General features: G+C 37.1%; 3 protein-coding genes across 9 annotated transcripts; 1 reads left to right on the top strand and 2 right to left on the bottom strand.

The window, feature by feature from the left end:
• Positions 1 to 678: 678 nt before the first annotated feature.
• LOC111781707 (uncharacterized) lies at positions 679 to 3,316 on the bottom strand. Its single transcript, XM_087119974.1, has 2 exons — positions 3,187 to 3,316; positions 679 to 2,206 (listed from the first exon to the last, which is right to left on the bottom strand). Exons 1-2 carry the CDS (start codon positions 3,204 to 3,206, stop codon positions 778 to 780), a joined length of 1,449 nt encoding a protein of 482 aa, XP_086976100.1. The 5' UTR covers positions 3,207 to 3,316; the 3' UTR covers positions 679 to 777.
• LOC111781534 (protein STICHEL-like 4) lies at positions 3,302 to 12,903 on the bottom strand. Of its 7 annotated transcripts, none has more exons than XR_002812996.2 (9): positions 12,618 to 12,903; positions 9,898 to 12,493; positions 8,839 to 9,058; positions 7,870 to 8,376; positions 7,138 to 7,681; positions 6,127 to 6,190; positions 5,000 to 5,089; positions 4,059 to 4,221; positions 3,696 to 3,980 (listed from the first exon to the last, which is right to left on the bottom strand). XR_002812996.2 is itself a non-coding variant. In XM_023662187.2 (9 exons), exons 3-8 carry the CDS (start codon positions 11,968 to 11,970, stop codon positions 5,009 to 5,011), a joined length of 3,489 nt encoding a protein of 1,162 aa, XP_023517955.2. In that variant the 5' UTR covers positions 11,971 to 12,365; positions 12,449 to 12,493; positions 12,618 to 12,903; the 3' UTR covers positions 3,696 to 4,221; positions 5,000 to 5,008. The 7 variants fall into 7 exon arrangements, 5 of the variants coding, with proteins under 5 accessions (XP_086976094.1, XP_023517955.2, XP_086976093.1 ...); XR_015414357.1 differs by having other exon boundaries at positions 4,069 to 4,221; XM_023662187.2 differs by having other exon boundaries at positions 3,696 to 4,221; positions 9,898 to 12,365; positions 12,449 to 12,493.
• Positions 12,904 to 13,633: 730 nt separating this feature from the next.
• ERD2 (ER lumen protein retaining receptor family protein) lies at positions 13,634 to 16,644 on the top strand. Its single transcript, XM_023662194.2, has 6 exons — positions 13,634 to 13,882; positions 14,349 to 14,614; positions 15,083 to 15,198; positions 15,839 to 15,912; positions 15,997 to 16,060; positions 16,156 to 16,644. The coding sequence occupies exons 1-6, from the start codon at positions 13,792 to 13,794 to the stop codon at positions 16,190 to 16,192; spliced, it is 648 nt and encodes a 215-aa protein (XP_023517962.2). The 5' UTR covers positions 13,634 to 13,791; the 3' UTR covers positions 16,193 to 16,644.
• Positions 16,645 to 16,736: the final 92 nt, after the last annotated feature.

Genomic DNA, 16,736 nt, shown 5'->3' with positions numbered 1-16,736 from the left:
GAAGAGGTTTTCATACTTTTATAAGAAATGTTTTATTATACTCTTCAATCGATGTAGGATCTCACATCATAGTACTCTATAAGGTTCTATTTTGTTCTATATAAGAAAATGACAACAAAAGTTAATATTGTAATGACAAAATGAGAGTGAATATGGTCCCAACGCGATCGATTTCATCAGCTTACCTATTTTTTTTGTCCGCAATAGGAGCGAGCCCCTTTCTTTCTCTTTCTATGTGAAGAGGGTGAGGCAGTAAGCAACTCAAACAGCTACATCCGCCGCAGCAATACACCATTAATTATTGTGTTTATTTTCCCAACAAAGTGGTTTATTTATGAGAATTATTGGCACCAATGTTGAAGCTTTTACTCAAGTTTGATGGGCATTATTTGTTACCATGCCTCCATTTGCTTCAGTTTATTGTCCTATTACTCTCTCTGCCACCAATCTTTTAACCTTTTGGCAACTCCCTACCCATGTCCTCAATTCATTCATCATTGCCTGCTTTTCAGTATTGCACACTGTTTACACACAGATTACCTGTTCCCTTTTGGACCCCATATGGCAGTTTCTATAATGGGTTTAAACCACCTTTCTATTCTTCCATTTCAAAATCTCATATGCTTGCTTCTCAAGAAAGTGGAAAACGATGAAACTCAGTTTCGTGAATTGTAAGAGAAAAACAGTAATTCAACATTGCATTTCCTTGCAATGTTTATGAACCAAGACGTTTGTTTTCAACAGATAAGATTACTACATTTGTCTGAAATTTATTAGCTAAAGAAGCTGTTCATTACATGGGAATTGCTTATTTAACTCAGATTCTAAAGATGCCTGATTCAATTCGTACCAAACTTGCCTAAACACCTTGATGATGAGATCGTGGTATTGATCGGAATTCAATGTGAGATAACAAGCCAACAGTTCTTCAAGATCTTCTGCTTTACTGATCCTTCTCTCCATGATCATCTCAACCATTGAGTCTCTGAAGTCTTGCTGTGGATGGAAGGATGATTTCACGACTGCAAAGCTCTCTAAGTCGGTCTCATCGTCCATTGTATTCTCTCTTACCTTACTCTTCATCTTTAACTTGGCTTTCTTCATATCCTCCAATGCTTTGATCTTGCACATCTCTATTCTAGTGGCTGTTCTTGGAGAGTAAACTCTGATTTTTCTTCTGCCTTTTGGATTCTTCTCGTTTGAGTCCTTCCTTGTGTAGATTGGTTGTCTTTGCCTCTCATATCTTGACTTCAATTCTTCAATCTTCAATTCTTTCATCCTTTCCCAGTCTGAATCGGTTTCAATGCCCATTGTGTGAAGTTCATCACTTTCCTCTGCCTTCATGGAAGAAAACACACAGTTTTCTTCTATAGTTCCTAAATTGGAACTTCTTGGCATGGTGGAAGAGATGTATATTTGCTTCCTTGTACTTGTCGATTTGGCTTTATCTCTCCCATTCTTCCTAATTCCAGACTCTTCTTCCGGCTCCAACATTTTCTTTCCTACTGATCTTCTTGCTCTCTCCTTTGCTTTAACTGTCTCCCTCTCTGGTTGAAATCCCTTCTTCTCCACCACTTTTTTACCCAAATTCTTGAAGTTTCCATTGTCTCTGCATTTGCTCCTCGGAGTTCCTGATTCAATTTCACACTCTCTTCTCCAAATTTTCACTGGGGTTGGAGTTTCTCTCCTCCTTCTCCTTCTCCGTGTCATCCTCGAAACCATGTCCCCAAAATTCTGGATCTCTTCCTTTCCCTCCAACTCTGTACATTTTGATCTGCAGCTTCTACAACTTGTATGTGGAAGCTCGTGCTCATCCTCGGAGTTGTACCATACCGATCTCAGAACCCCTCCACTCTTTTTGGAATCAAAACCATCTTCTCCAAAGGGCAGCTTCCAAAACTCACCATTATCTCCACTATGCAATCGACTGCGATTCCCATTTACTTGATCAGGGGAGGGGGTCTCATTTGCATAATCAGGCGATTGAATGCAAGGAGAATTCCTCCTCTCTGTTCCCTTTACTTGTCCGGGTTTGGCCTCTAGGTTGCTTTTCTTTTGCTTGAGCTTTGAGAACCAAGAAGCAGGTAAGATATTAGACATAAAAGAAGGCCTAGAGGAAGAAGAAGAAGAAGTTGAAGAAGAAGAAGAAGGATTGTGCGGTTTTCTCCTACCCCATTTCATAATTTCAGCAGAGAAAGATCGGTTGCTGTTGTGTTGGAACAAAAAGAAAAAGGTTACTCGCGTTAGAAATATACTTGGGCAATGGAACACGAAAGAAGAAAGTGACTCATAGAAGATAATGGTAGAGGGAAGATGGTGGCAGTAGCAGTTATTGAGACAGTTAAGCTGTTAAGTAGGAACGTGGGTTTCATATTGGTCTTTTTGCTGTTTTTTCAAAAGAAAGGCCCGCCATAAATCCTGTGACCACTTGCCCACTTTTTATCACTTTTGTGGACAGTTTTCAATATAACAAGGAATTAAAAGGAAACTTTAAAAAAAAAAAAACAAAAAAAAAAAACAGGACAACAGAAAAAGAAAAGGAACCTATTTCCTTAATTTTCATCTCGCCTAGTGCATATAGGCTCCAACTCACAGAAGGTATAAGAATTGGCAGTTGGCTGTGTGTCATTATCACAAACACCTGTTGAGAAGGCAGACATGGGGAAAAAAGGGGTTTCTTTTCTACATTTAACGCCATATATCAACTAGGAGAGCCCTTAGTTCTAGTTTTGGATTGAACTGTTTCTGGGAAATCCTTGTCAAACTTTGGTGATGGAATTTTATTGGGTTTCCTGTCTTTCAGCTTTATTGTTTTTTTCCATCACTTATAGATGTTCCGACTTTTGCCTTTAGTCTAAAGCTGAATACAGGTAATCCAGTAAGTTAACTGGCTTGAGCCGGAGGGCTGTAAATTTTCCCATGGAGATTATGAACCTTTTCTGGGCTTAAAATGAAGAGTGGCTTTCGCCAAGTAGATTGCTCCATTGCACTCTGAGGTTACCCCTATCAAGCATTAAAGTTGATTTGGTTTTGATCTACAGGAAAGAATGTTTTCTAGACCTATAACTAGTAGTTGGTAAAGGTTAGTTTAAAAGTACATGTAAAATCACAGTTCATAATAAAGAATAAGCGAGACAGGCAACCAAATATATGATCATATTCAGTATGAAGATGATGAAGACAAACCCATGTGGGGACTTCCGCATGAATGAATCCTTATCAGTTGGTGGAGGGTACTAGTTTTGTTGAGTCGACAATATAATGGGCATGCAGTTGTTGAAATAGTCCAACGACCTAAGTAGCCTCAGAGTCATACATAGACGATGTGACAATTTGACCATTGCTTTTCAGCTTCACTCATCCAGTGCTGTGATCTTCTTGCAGATTATGGCAAGAAATAGCTCTCCAGAAAGTGGTTTTAGTGAATGATCGTCCCTGCAGTTGAAGAGGATTATTTCAACTAAACTATTTTCGTAAAAGATCAGGTTGCTTCACTTCGTGGACTATTGAAAAACAGCAATAATGATGTTATAAACAAAAACCTGATAAGCTTCAATCGAACTATTAATAGACAATTTCGTATCAGTCAATGTTGGATGTTGGCGGTTGAAAGTTGTGGTGTCCACTCTTCCTCTTGTATGGTTCCTAAGTGGTTCTTTTAGAACCAATGGTTTTCTTCTTAGATTTCAAATTCGTTAAGGCTTTTCAAGCCCATTGGATAACACTTTCTAATAAACTTGTTGTATAACTTGCAGACAAATGTTGTATTACTATTCTTATACATAAAATTTTGAAAAACAGTTCTTGTACACTCAATTTCACCCCACTTGACGGCAGCCTGGAGCCAATAATGTTTCAAGCCTTCAACGAAGAACTTTAACGGTTAGTGAGTGTATGTAGCAGCAGAGAAGCTTTGTTTATATACCAAAAGCAGTTCTCATGCACTGTGATTGTTTGAAGGTATTGAATTGCTTGGCATCCTGAAAAGGAAGAACAAGTTAGAACTACTTGTGTATTCTGTGCAAATGCTCTGGAAGAAGAAAGACTAATTTCCCCACGTTTACTTGCATCATCATATTCATGGATTCCTGGAGGAAAAGTATATACATATGCTCAATATTCATTATGTTATAAGGTTAACTGGGGCTCCTTTTCAATTCCTCGTGGCATGGGTAGGAAAGCTGCCACACATCCTGAGGAAGATGGGAGTGAAAATGAAACCTGCACGCACCGTTAGAGGAGGGCATGAGAACAAGAAAAGATAGCTTCTAATCAATCAAAGAAATCATTTATACTTGATTTCCATAAATTCACCAGACTAAAGCTCACTCCAGAGCTGATAATCTGAGAGATGAACATCAATAATTGGCTTTCTAACCTGAATAGTGCTGCCAGATCCAGATTTAGAAAGGAAAATATGAGATTGACATCAACAATTAGATCTCTAACTCAGATTGTTTTGCTAATACATCTAGATGCATACAGGAAGAATTCAGGACGACTTGGAAAGTATTGTGGTTAGTTGGCAACCTATCAAATCAATCCTCAATGACTTCTAATTGCGTAAGTGTTTGCATTTGAAGTGAATGAGTGGATGAAGATTTTAGAAATGAAACTCCTTAACATTGGACTACAGATTGATACAAATCCAGTGAATTGCGATATCATTCTGCTAAATGATTTCAAGATGCTAATTATTATGGTAGTGAAGTTCGAAGTATATTGTAAATCTCAAAAGAACTGATCTTATAAGGTGGAAATTGAATTTGAGTGAGAAAAGGTCATGAGGACTGCATTCTATGATCCTCTCCTATTCTTACCATGAAAAATTAATTGATTTCATAAAAATGGATACACAGATAAAAATCAGCCTAGTAATCAACATGCGACAGAAAGGAAAAGAAAAAAAAAAAGATTAAATATAACTAAATGAGAAAACGAAGTTAATCAACCCCCAAGACCATTCACCCTCTTCTTCCTTTACGGCCGGAATTATTACCTTGCCCAACTAAGCAGAGAGACATTTCCCACACGAGACGAATTTCAGCAATGACTGTGGCCTTCGAGTTCTGATTTTTAACCGTGAAAGCTGCAAAGAAAATCATCAATAAGTAAACTTTTAACTGAAACTACAGAAAAGAGGCATTATTTGCTATTATTAGTACCATAATTGCACTGCAATTCATACACATAACCAGAACCTGGGAATAACAGTCATGAAAGGAAAAATGTCATGGGCCTTTCCTAGTAATAAACAACAAGTAGGACAACTGCACTGAACAGATGATTACAACCTCTCAATAGAAAAAATGACTCTGGCTCAATTTTCTAACATTTCATCAAAATATTGGTTATTCGAGGCGGAAGCAAATTGACAATGAAAGGACCAAGTAAATAAAGTTAACAATATGCTTCATTATTTTATTTTATTTTTCGAGAAAACTCACGCTTCATTATCATCAAACCGAAACCTAGCTTAGCCATAAAATTACTAATCACACAATGAAGGAGAGATTAAAGCATAATTTGCTACATTATACACATTTTCCATGGGCTTCAGGATTGGACTTGAGTAGTTTATCATTCTCATCTGAAAGGTTTCAAAATACTTATTAACAGATCATTATGAAAGAAGCTGACATATATGACAAACATCATGAGAATTTTCGAGAGTATTGACATAATAAATTGGAAGAAACTAGCATATGCCCTTCATCGTCCAACTATTATCAAACAACCACTGGTGGATATCCTTTTCCTTTATTTATCTATTCCTCAAGAAAACATTTAAACTACTGTATGACTCTAGAAATATGACAGCCAATACAAAGTTTTCCCTTATATTATCTACATTCAAAATAACAAACACCAGACCGTGAACAAAAATTTATGAAAATGGTTTCTTGAGATTTATGATATTTGCACCAGAATGCAACAGGAGTGAGGAATTTCAATAAGATGCCTTCCACTTAAGGGAATGAATGAAATACATCTATCCCTGCAAAGTTAAATAGCCTATTTTATAGAAAAAAAAATTGAAGACTGTATTTTTCTCAAATAGACATAGTGATATTAAAACTGAAACAAACCATTTATAAATTATCTTAAACCTTTTTCTCACCCTACCTTTCTTTGAGTAACTCTAGATGCTTTCCAGCATAATAAGCTTCTTGATTGAGGTTCAAGTCTCCTGCATAAAATGTAAAAAATAATAAGAGAAGAAAAGAACTCTAGGAATTTGAAACTCCAACAAAATTAAGGTGCATTTGGTTGTGAAACATAGGCAAATCTTATCATCAATGCCAATTAATAAACTCAGCGTCCGAAAATTATAGGAAAAAAAAAAAAAAAAAGGAAATATCACTAAGAGAAATCCACCACAACTGGAAACTAGTTTCCATGACCTTTGCAATCTCGAGTAGTGAAAAAGCATCTGATTCAGCTTCAATATAACTATATAAGCCACTCAAGAGTACGCTAAGCAATCAATAGATATCTGTTGTACATAGGATTGGGCAGTAGGAACTTTGTGAACTATAATGGCTAATACCTCCCCTCTGGGTTTAGTTTAAAAGTCCCATACGTGAATAATTGCATAACTTCATTATTACGAGTAACTTATTTACTAAGATTCATTAAATTAAAAAAAAAAAAAAAAAAAAAAAAAAACAAAACCTCTTAAATCTATGTAAATTTTGTTAACCTTTCATATTTTTTCCTGAAATGTGAAATATCTCTAACAGCCTATAATCTACCTCAAGTTGCTAATTAGTACCACTTCAAAAGCATATTCTCTGAAATAAATTCAAATATGTAGCTTTATAGAAATAGCCCAGAGAAGGAAAGGCTCAGCCTACACAGTTAGGCCAAAGATATTAAGCTTCATGATGAACAGGGTTTTTGCAGGATGACATAGAAGAGTAAGAAGACTTTTGTTTGAAAGATCTTGTATGTTTCCATTTTCATTTTTTTTTTTTTTTTTTTTTTTTTTTTTGAAGATTGTGATCAAAGGAAAATTGAAAATTATGTGATTGTTCAATAAAATAGAAAACTGTTTTGAGTTTCCAAACCACATTTAATGCATAGGAGTTGTTCTCCCTCTGCCAAAATATGAAACTTTGAGGTAGCAATACGTACAAGTTTTCCTGCTCAAGTTCTTCAGCTATAGATACAGTCTTGTGTTTGGACCGTCCATTTCTCTGTGAACATCCTTCTGCCTGCTGAATAACATGTGCCAGAGATACTTTGCTTCTCACAATACTTTGACTCTGACTTTGAGCTCCACCTTCTCTTGTTTCTGAAATTGATGACATGGTCGAGTTCCTGCGTGAGACTGATACTTCTCCCTGTGAACCTTCCAAATTCCTATGATTCGATTCTCTTTGATTATGGGCTACCCTTGGTAAAGCATCTATTTCAACAATTTCACCTCTTCCAACTTCACCGGAACCGTAGTGTGATAACTGAGCTTGAGGCTCACAACTGCTCATGTCCCTAATATGTAACAAACCATTCTTGGAGGCAGGTAGAGTAACTGATGAATGATTTTTCAATTCACATCTAAATTCAATTATCACTGATGACCCAAGAGCAGACTCAAATGCTTGTAAGATTTGCTCTCTCAATTTCTCTGCTTTTGATTTTGCATGATGTGAATTGAATATCAAGCGCACAGTTGGTGCTGCCAAAAAATAAGGTAGATTAGCAATAGTCAAAACACTTCGCTAAGATGCTAAAATAATATGCATAATTTTTATGTGATCCTAAGAATTGATGCTCAATTTGACATTTGTAAAATATATGTTCTGAAATAAATAAAGTGAATTATAGAGGCATGAAACTGTGCAACAAGGATGCAACAAAATGTACCTGCACCAAAACTCACTGATGCAAGCTTCCCTTCTTGAATAAAAAATTCTTTAATACTATTTCTCCGAATTTTTCCTAGCACCTCCAACCAAATTTCTTCAATATCTTTACCAGAAACCTGCTTTCCACTAGACTTGATTAAATCATCAGCGCTTGCAATTGTCTGCTGAGGAGCCACACCAACTCCAGAATGTCTTTTTTTGTCTAAACTGATGCCTTCGGCCATTCTATTGTCATATAAATCTGTTGACAATCCTTTCTGAGGTATTTCAGCAAGCTGGTCAGCGTTCCTTGATAAACCCCTACCATTCACATTATTCAGGGCCAAGGGACTGTGGTTAAAGCTAGTCTCCGCAGAACTGGATAACATATACTGCTGATCAGGAGCAAGTTGAAGTAATGCAGCTGTAAGCCAGGTTAATTTATCATTCGACATTCTTAATTGCTTCTCAGCTTCAGACAATGTTCTCAGAGCTTGTCGTAGCTTTTCCATATCTTCTTTGGATACTAGAATGAAAACAAAAAAGAGCATCATCGGTGTGATAGATGACAAAGCCAACATAAGGAACATTTCAGCAAAATTTTCAAAATGAGCTAAGGATCATATGAAATCTGCGTTCCTTAATTTGTTGAAGATTAGTTGTTAAGCTGGTAGATTGTGGAGTGTTTGTTATTTATTTTTCCTAGTTTCTAGCTAACCTAAGTTAGCCTGGTTTGTAACGTTAAATAGCCTTCTGAGCTTATTAATCAGAATAAGAAAATCTTAATCTACTTAAAACTAGAGTTCATAATGCATCGAAGGAACAAAAAAAGAGCTATGAACTTTACAGGACAACAATCTAGTTACAGGTGAAATGGATTAATGAAGGTCCTTCATATTTATAAGCAGGAAAGCATGTGAACCACCTTGATTTAGCTTCTACTCACAGCGAGGTCATCATAAATTACATGATATGTTCTTTGACTTACATGGTTGACGTCGGAAAAACTTCCTTCGAGGTCTTTCTTTTTTGAAATCATAACTACCAGCAAGAATATCAGTAATTACAGTTGCAATTTGTGACATCAATGCCATTGGCTCCACACCACTTTCAATTATCAGCCTCAAGTTTTTCACAGTGTTTACAGTATCAGCAGATAGAGCTAGATCAAGAAGATCCACCAATTTTTCGTCAGAGATGAGCCCAACCTGAAAACCCAATGGAGAACATATATATAAATTGAAATGAAAATTATATGAACTAGAAATTAGAAGAACCAAACTGCATTGCAAGGGATACTGTTATTCTTATATTTTTTAAGAATTTATATCATTGTAACTAAAGCCAGAATTTTAATCACCAGAAACGAGTCTATCATCTTATACTGGAAGAATTATTATAAGCAAGTTCATGCTTCACCAGTTGAGAAAACCATTTCAGAAACTTTCACAACCCCCCCTCCCTCCCTCCCTCCCTCCATAAAAGCTACTTCCATGACCGAAAACAGGAAATAATTTTTTTTTTTTTTTTGCCCCACATGAAAATATATAAGGTCATTAACAAAATAAAAGACAGCATTGTTTGTTTCAGTTGAAAGTTTGAAACAGCGTAGACCAAATTTGTGGTCACTAGTCAGCATACTGGAAATTTTTTAATTTATGTCAGTAAAACAAATGATATTCACACACAGACTGAAAGGTAACTAAACAGTGATGATTAAAATTATAAGAGATACATTCCATGCACACCATGTGGCAGTTTCAAGTTTTTAATAAACCTGCTCGTAGGGTTCTTAAAAGAAAATATGTAGACGAAAGAACACATTTAGGTTTGTACTATTCCCTAACAATAAGGAAGTCAAGAAATAAGACAACGATAGAATTGCAGCCCAAGATCACTTTCGCTCTCGAAACAATTCATGTCAAATTTCACAGTAGGCAGAAATTATTTCATTCACTAGTGTCTAGGCATGGAATAGTAGCATCTGAAAAATGGTGAATGGAAACTTCTATCACTAACTCTTTCTTGCGAATTAAAATATACTCACTAGCTCCTGAATTAGAGGAACAGAAATTCTCTGGCCAAGTAAACTGAGCTGCTCAAGAGTCATTTCGGCATCCCTCAATGATCCATCAGATCTTGATGCGATAAGTTTTAGTGCATCTTTATCAATTTCTAAATTTTCTTGGGTAGCAATCCACTGCAAAGTACGGATGATATCAGCATCCTTCAGCTTTGGGAAAAAGAATTTCTGGCACCTGGATATGATTATATGAGGTAAAACATCTGGACTTGAACAGACAAAAACAAAAACTAGACGTCGAGGTGCTCGGTCAATGACCTTTGTGATGGCACTCCAGCAATTAGAGGAAAAGCTGTCACAATCATAAAAAATGAACACTGTATACTGTGATGGGAGGCGAGAAGCTATCATATGGTCAAGTAGTTCGTTAATGCTCTCAAAGTCTAGATTACTCGCAGGAACAACTTCCCTTATATTCCTGCTCTTTCCCACATCATCTCCAATGCAAGAATTGCATAACCCACAGGGTTTGGAATGTTCCAAAGACTGGCAGTTCAATGCTCTAGCAAATATGCGAGCACAGGATGTTTTTCCTGTACCATGAGGACCATAAAACACATATAGTAACCCCACCTTCTTCTTCAAGACAGCATTTGAAAGAGCTTGGGCTACTAAATTTTGTCCCACCAAACCTTTGAATGTTCGTGGCATGTATTTTTGTGTCAGATTTTGATGTCTAGAACGAGGATAGTGGCCTTGCGTTCTTCTTCGGTTACTACACCTTGCTTCTGAAGCAAGGTCGGAATCCTCTTCATGTTCAACATAATTATCAGCAAATATTCCCAATTCCCCAGAGTAATCTCGTTGCCAGCCAGCATTTTCAATGCTTTCCTGGGACCCAGAGGCCTCAACCAGTAAAGGTAGTGCCTCGGCATCAAACTTCGCAGATGAGCTTGAGTTATCAGATGCAATGGATGTGTCAGAAATACAGTTCCCATGTGCAGTTGGACTGCATTTTCTTAACATTGAGTCTGACAGGCCACAAGAGAAACTCCTTCCAGCCATGTCTAAAAACGTTTTCCCCCTATGATGAATTCTTGACCAATTCCAAGGCATTCCACACCCATTTCCAGGAGCACCCATGACATTTTTGTTGGCATAATTTTCATTTTCCTCTTCCATTTTATGCTTTGAATGAGATGAACCATGAGCTAATGTATTAGAAGCTACAGACAATTCATTGTGAACCCCAGTGTCTCTGGAAGTTAAATTCATATGACTTCTCCTTGTAGCTCGAAATCTTCGCCTTTTTACCCTATCCAATCCACTGCAGTTTCCACGGAAGCTGGGTTCAGGTTCATCAATGAATTTCTCTTGCTGAGATCGTCTCCCATATACATTAGCACTTGAAGACGCAATGTCCTCACTATGTATAGGAGCAGAAATCAGTTGCTCCGATAGTTTCTTAAATGGAATGCCCTTGACCTGCTTATCCTTCTGTTCACTCCTATCTTTAGATTCTGATTTCCTAAAAGTAATCTCGTGCAGAAGATATGCATCTTGAACAGGTGATGATTCTGCATTGCCATCCAAGACACTGTTTCCAACACTCCTCCGACTTAACTCTTCTCTCCGAATTCGTCGACCATCTTGGATTTCACTCTTAACACTGTGCTCACTAACTGCTGTCACCCTATCAATGCCCACATTCATATCAGCCGGAATGACTTTTGATGTGGCAAAACTTCCCGAGAGTGGAGAACTTCCTGACATTGTTCTACCTACCCTTCGACTCTCAGTTCCTACTGACCTTCTTCCTTCACGAATCACAGCATTATTTTCACCCACCCTCGGTGGCAGATCAGTTAATGAGGGAGACTGCCATGAGGGAGGACTTGCAGAAGGGTCCCTGAGAGATCGCGACCTCTGAAGGACAATGAGGTCCCTCATAAGAGACCTCTCAGCCAAGATGGGGCTGTGCTTGTGCATGTGATTCTTCAAGTGAATGCAGTTTGTCAAGTGAATGTGGTTACGCAGATGATCGCTAATATCACCATTTGCTTCCTTGAGAATTCTATCGCGGACAGCTCTAGTCATGATGAGAATACAAATGCATTTGGTAGGGAAATTTCTTGATAATTGAGGAAACAAATCTAAATATATTGCATATGAATCAGACAACGAAAGCTCCAACCTCTGCAATTACGATATATAAATTCCAAATACCCCGCAGTTTAGGCAAAGAGAGGTCCTTCTATTTTAAAGTAGGTAAGTTAAATTCTAACTCTATTTAAACCAACCCATTTCAAACATTTACTTCCAAACCTCGTCGACTTTCCTCCAATTAGAAAATGAGAAACGAAGAAAATCCATCACCGAAACACTTCCAATCACCCATCCCAAAAAACCTGGGTAAGTTGAAGGTAGCATTCAAACCAAATGCTACTCCAACTGAATCCTAATTAGCAGCCAAAAGAAAACTCCAATGCAAACTGCAACAAGCTCAACCCAGCAACAGCGCGTAAGGGAAAACACAAAGTTTCCAAAAAAAAAAAAAAAATGCTAGAATCAAAACCTCATTCGTAGTCCCCTTGAATCCCTAAAAAAATGGTGGCCGTCTCTGTCAAAACGAAGAGAACAAAATGAGAACGACAGCAAAAGAAGATAAAAAGATACAATGAAGAAAACAGAAAGAGTAGGGCAGAGAGAAAGTGTTGAGTCAAAAAGGAAAGAACAGGAATCACCTGAATCAGAAGAAAGGAACAGCAGAATCCAATCTGGCGCTTCGAGAATTAAAGCCCGGATCTCTCAGCAAGCTTCCCATGAAGCTCACGAGGTGCCCTTTAACAGGAAAGTGATAACCCATTCCAAACACACAGGAAACTCCGCTTCACAGAGAGAAACAGAAAAATTCAGCAGAATACCGAGCATGAGCAGAAGAGTGTATAGCGGGAAGTGAGGAGAAGAAGAAGAAGAAGAAGAAGAAGAAGAAGAAGAAGAAGAAGAAGAAGAAGAAGAAGAAGAAGAAGGACACCTCTCGCAGCTGAGGCCACGTCAGCACAGGAACATAAACAATTTATTGAATAATACCGTCTTTGTGCATTTATTTAATAATTAAATGAGACATAAATTATACTTGAAAGTTAGAACTATATAAAAAGACAATATTTCATTTCACATTAAATACAACTTCCCATTTTATAAATTTTATCTAATATGTTTGAGAGCATGAAAGTTACGTGAATTTGAATCTAATTAAAACATATTTATCTAATATATATTAATGTTTGCCTTGCAGCTGGGTGTTGGATGGGCTAGTCCAGCCCATTATCAAATGGGCTTTTAAGGTCAAGTCTGGCCCACCACTATTGATCGAGCCCACCATTATTTGGACCCTACGGCCCAAATAAAAACACCCTTTCCGAAAACATCCAAATAACAATACCCCTTCTATTTTATTGGCCACACGTTCGAAATAAAATTGTATTTAAAAATTAAATTGAATAATATCAAGAAAATTTATTATTTGAGAAAGCTAAGCTAATTCTAATTCATTAGTTCATTTACTAATTTGTTTAATTATTTTTTATAGTCTTTGATATTAAAAAATGGTGTATTAAAAAGAAAATGGGAAATAAAAAAAGTCAACAGGAAACAATGATGTGGAGTATTGAGGTCAAACTGATGAAGTGTTTTGCCACGTTTCATTTTTGTTGGTGGGGAATACACAGAACATCGTGGAAGCAGTGGGGGCGTTTCCAATTGCCACGTCGCTTTTCCTTTCCCTCCCGTTCGAAGTCCTTCCCCTTCCCAAATTCCCTCCGCCTCCTTTCCCCCATCGTCTCTCATTTCGTTTTCTCCTCTTCACTCTTTCTTCCCCGAAATCTGCATACCCATCGTCTTCTTCACTCTTAAACCATGAATATCTTCAGGTTCGCCGGCGATATGACCCACTTGATCAGTGTTTTAGTTCTTCTCCTCAAAATCTACGCTACCAAATCATGCTCCGGTAATTTACCTCCCCTTTTGTTTTCCTGTGTTCTGCTGTTTGATTCCGGCATTGAGGAGGAGAAGATGATACTAAGAAATTTAAATTGCAGTGTGGGTCTCCGGTATATTCTTTTATTTTTTGGTTCTCAATGGTGGATCATACTATAATGAATTAGAAATGGGATTATGATACCGACTTCTCCAAGCAGAAATTTAGCCCGTTCAGCTTCCAGATGGTGTTATTATTGCTCAATTGAATTTTAATTAAACTTTTTGAAAAAGTTTCTGTACTTTTTTTATGCTGATGATTGGAGCATTAGGTTATTTTCCCCTCTTTAGTTTTCGAGACGATTAGGTTAAAGACTGTGACTTTACTGAGTTGATTTTTGTATACTTGAGTTTGATGGTTTAGACTTCTCTTCATCAGAACGTTTACTTAATTGGAATTTGAACGTGGAATTGATTTGTTAATTTATGTTTTGAAGGAATTTCACTCAAGACTCAGGAGTTGTATGCCCTTGTCTTTCTGACCCGGTATTTGGATCTTTTAACGGACTTCATATCTATCTATAATACTGTGATGAAGCTGATTTTTATAGCAAGCTCTCTAGCAATTGTTTGGTGCATGCGGGTGCATCCAATCGTGAGGCGGTCGTATGATAAAGATCTTGACACTTTTCGTCATTATTTTCTTGTTGCTGCAAGTTTCATTCTCGCACTTTTAGTGAATGAGAAGTTTGGGTTTCAAGAGGTGAGGCAATTTTAATATAAATGATTTTAGTTCGCGTTCGATGCTTGATGAGTTTCATCAGTTCATCTTTTCCAGATTTCATCCCCATTAGGCAATGTTCATGTGAGATTAGAACTAACATGATAATTTGTTCATTTAACTGTAAAAGTTCATAAATTGATTCATGCAAGCCTTAACTAGTACTCTGGAAACTCTCCAGGATAAAAAGACCATTGAGCAATTTGCTGTCACATGATGCATCGGTTACCCTGTATGATTGCATCTTAACAATTCTCATGAAATATCTGCGTCTCTTAACAATTTTGAAAAGTCCTGCAGAAACATCAGTGTTGAGACAAAATTTTGTAAACATAGCCTCGTCACTCCCTATTACCCCATTCCTGTTGATTGACAAGATACATCTTGTGATGTTACCTTCAAGGATAAGACACAGTAGAAAATGATATTGTTGAACTTGTTTTGCTCCAGGTCTTTTGGGCGTTTTCAATATACTTGGAGGCTGTAGCAATTCTTCCTCAATTAGTTTTATTGCAACGAAGTGGGAATGTGGACAATTTGACCGGCCATTACATCTTCTTTCTTGGGTTCGTATATTTCATTTATCATTGGTGGTGGTGCTTTATTGAAGAAATACTTTTCTGCCAACCTCATCAGTTTTTAAATAATATGACCAGTCATTCTTTTTCTATTCTGCAGTATGTATTTGAAGTAATTTTATCCTTTAGAGCCATGACCAATATCCAAAACAATAACTTTTCTAAATGACATATATAAATGGGTTTTTAGGTTCACATGGCAAGGATTTGTATCACTTGATACCCTGAAAATTTATATATTTCATTAAGTAGATTCCAACAAAGATATTAAAATCTTTTGGATGCATGATGATGTTCATTTCGACTGGTTCATGAAAAACCCTCCACGTTCAATGTCATTGGACTAAGCAAGCCATGCATTACATATCCAATATGTTCTTTAAGAAAATTTGTCTAGGTTTGTTATAAATCTATGATTGTTACCGGACCTTTTGTCATGGGGAAGGCTTCCACAAGCAGTTGGTACATGATATTTTTTCTACCAACGGTATAGAACTTTCTGGTTGATCTTCTTGAAAAGAAGCTTTATTTTAGCTAAGATCCTAACTTCTTCTTGGTTTACCCTTTCAAGCTTGTTCTTTAAATATAGTTTTTTTTTTTTTTTATTGGAACTAAAATCAATCTGCAGAGCCTATCGTGCACTCTACATCCTCAACTGGATCTACCGATATTTCATGGAAACGCACTTCAGTCGGTGGATAGGTAAGATTGGTATTGGTTTACGATCACACACTCTTAGTCACTTGTTATCTGTAGATGGCTTACATGGTGTTTGATTTCTTGTAGCTTGCATTGCTGGCCTGGTTCAGACGGCTTTATATGCTGATTTCTTCTACTACTACTACATTAGGTGATTGAATCAAACTCCTAAGCGGAGTACTGTTTTGGTTTTGCTTCAACTGCTGTGTCATATCGAGTGCTAAGCTTCCGACCTATCTTTTGCAGCTGGAGAAACAAGGCGAAGCTTCAGTTGCCAGCTTGATTAAAGCTGGGACCAGTTTTTGACTTTATGGAGCTTGAGATCCAATTACGTTTCTACACCATGGCAGGTAGCTTGGCTTGGAAGTGGGGATAGAACACCTAACTTCAACCATCACAACTTCCTTCATTTCCGGGTAGGGTACCTTTTAACTGCCAAAATGCAGGTGGGTTCTTGATGGAAACTGACATTTCATAGGGACTTTTTGATTAACCCTGTTCAAAGGTAATTATAGTTTCTGAGGTTAGGTTTCTTTTCTTCATTTCTAACTTGTAAAGATATCCTTTGGGACTTGAGGGAACTGACATCAAGGTTATATTAGCTGATGCAGTCTTCCATTCTGTAGTGTCTAAAGTTTATTGCCAAGGGAATCACTTTCAAATTGTATCTGAGAGAACAAATTTAAAGTTGTTTTTCGTTGAACTACCAATAGATAATGATGCCAATTCCGTTTATTTTGATTTTAGTTTTCGGTGGAAACACAACATATGACTTTAGTATCCTCCATTGTTATTGTGATGAAATTTAATAGTTAAGGAAATTGAGT

Source organism: Cucurbita pepo, chromosome 19 (assembly GCF_057944985.1).
Source record: "Cucurbita pepo subsp. pepo isolate OVF chromosome 19, ASM5794498v1, whole genome shotgun sequence".
Taxonomy (NCBI): Eukaryota; Viridiplantae; Streptophyta; class Magnoliopsida; order Cucurbitales; family Cucurbitaceae; genus Cucurbita; species Cucurbita pepo.
This window is presented reverse-complemented; position numbering and strand designations above follow the sequence as displayed.

What these genes read in the sequence shown, in the direction of transcription:
- LOC111781707 (XM_087119974.1), bottom strand. Translation starts at nt 3,206, where the DNA reads ATGCGGAAGTCCCCACATGG. An exon ending in ATGCGGAAGTCCCCACATGG is followed by an intron (nt 2,207 to 3,186) that starts GTTTGTCTTCAT and finishes CCAACACAACAG; the next exon opens with CAACCGATCTTTCTCTGCTG.
- LOC111781534 (XM_087119968.1), bottom strand. Translation starts at nt 11,970, where the DNA reads ATGACTAGAGCTGTCCGCGATAGAATTCTCAAGGAAGCAAATGGTGAT. An exon ending in GTTTTTCCGACGTCAACCAT is followed by an intron (nt 8,377 to 8,838) that starts GTAAGTCAAAGA and finishes TTTTCATTCTAG; the next exon opens with TATCCAAAGAAGATATGGAA. An exon ending in ATCAGTGAGTTTTGGTGCAG is followed by an intron (nt 7,682 to 7,869) that starts GTACATTTTGTT and finishes ATTTTTTGGCAG; the next exon opens with CACCAACTGTGCGCTTGATA.
- ERD2 (XM_023662194.2), top strand. Translation starts at nt 13,792, where the DNA reads ATGAATATCTTCAGGTTCGCCGGCGATATGACCCACTTGATCAGTGTT. An exon ending in AGAAGTTTGGGTTTCAAGAG is followed by an intron (nt 14,615 to 15,082) that starts GTGAGGCAATTT and finishes GTTTTGCTCCAG; the next exon opens with GTCTTTTGGGCGTTTTCAAT. An exon ending in GCACTTCAGTCGGTGGATAG is followed by an intron (nt 15,913 to 15,996) that starts GTAAGATTGGTA and finishes GATTTCTTGTAG; the next exon opens with CTTGCATTGCTGGCCTGGTT.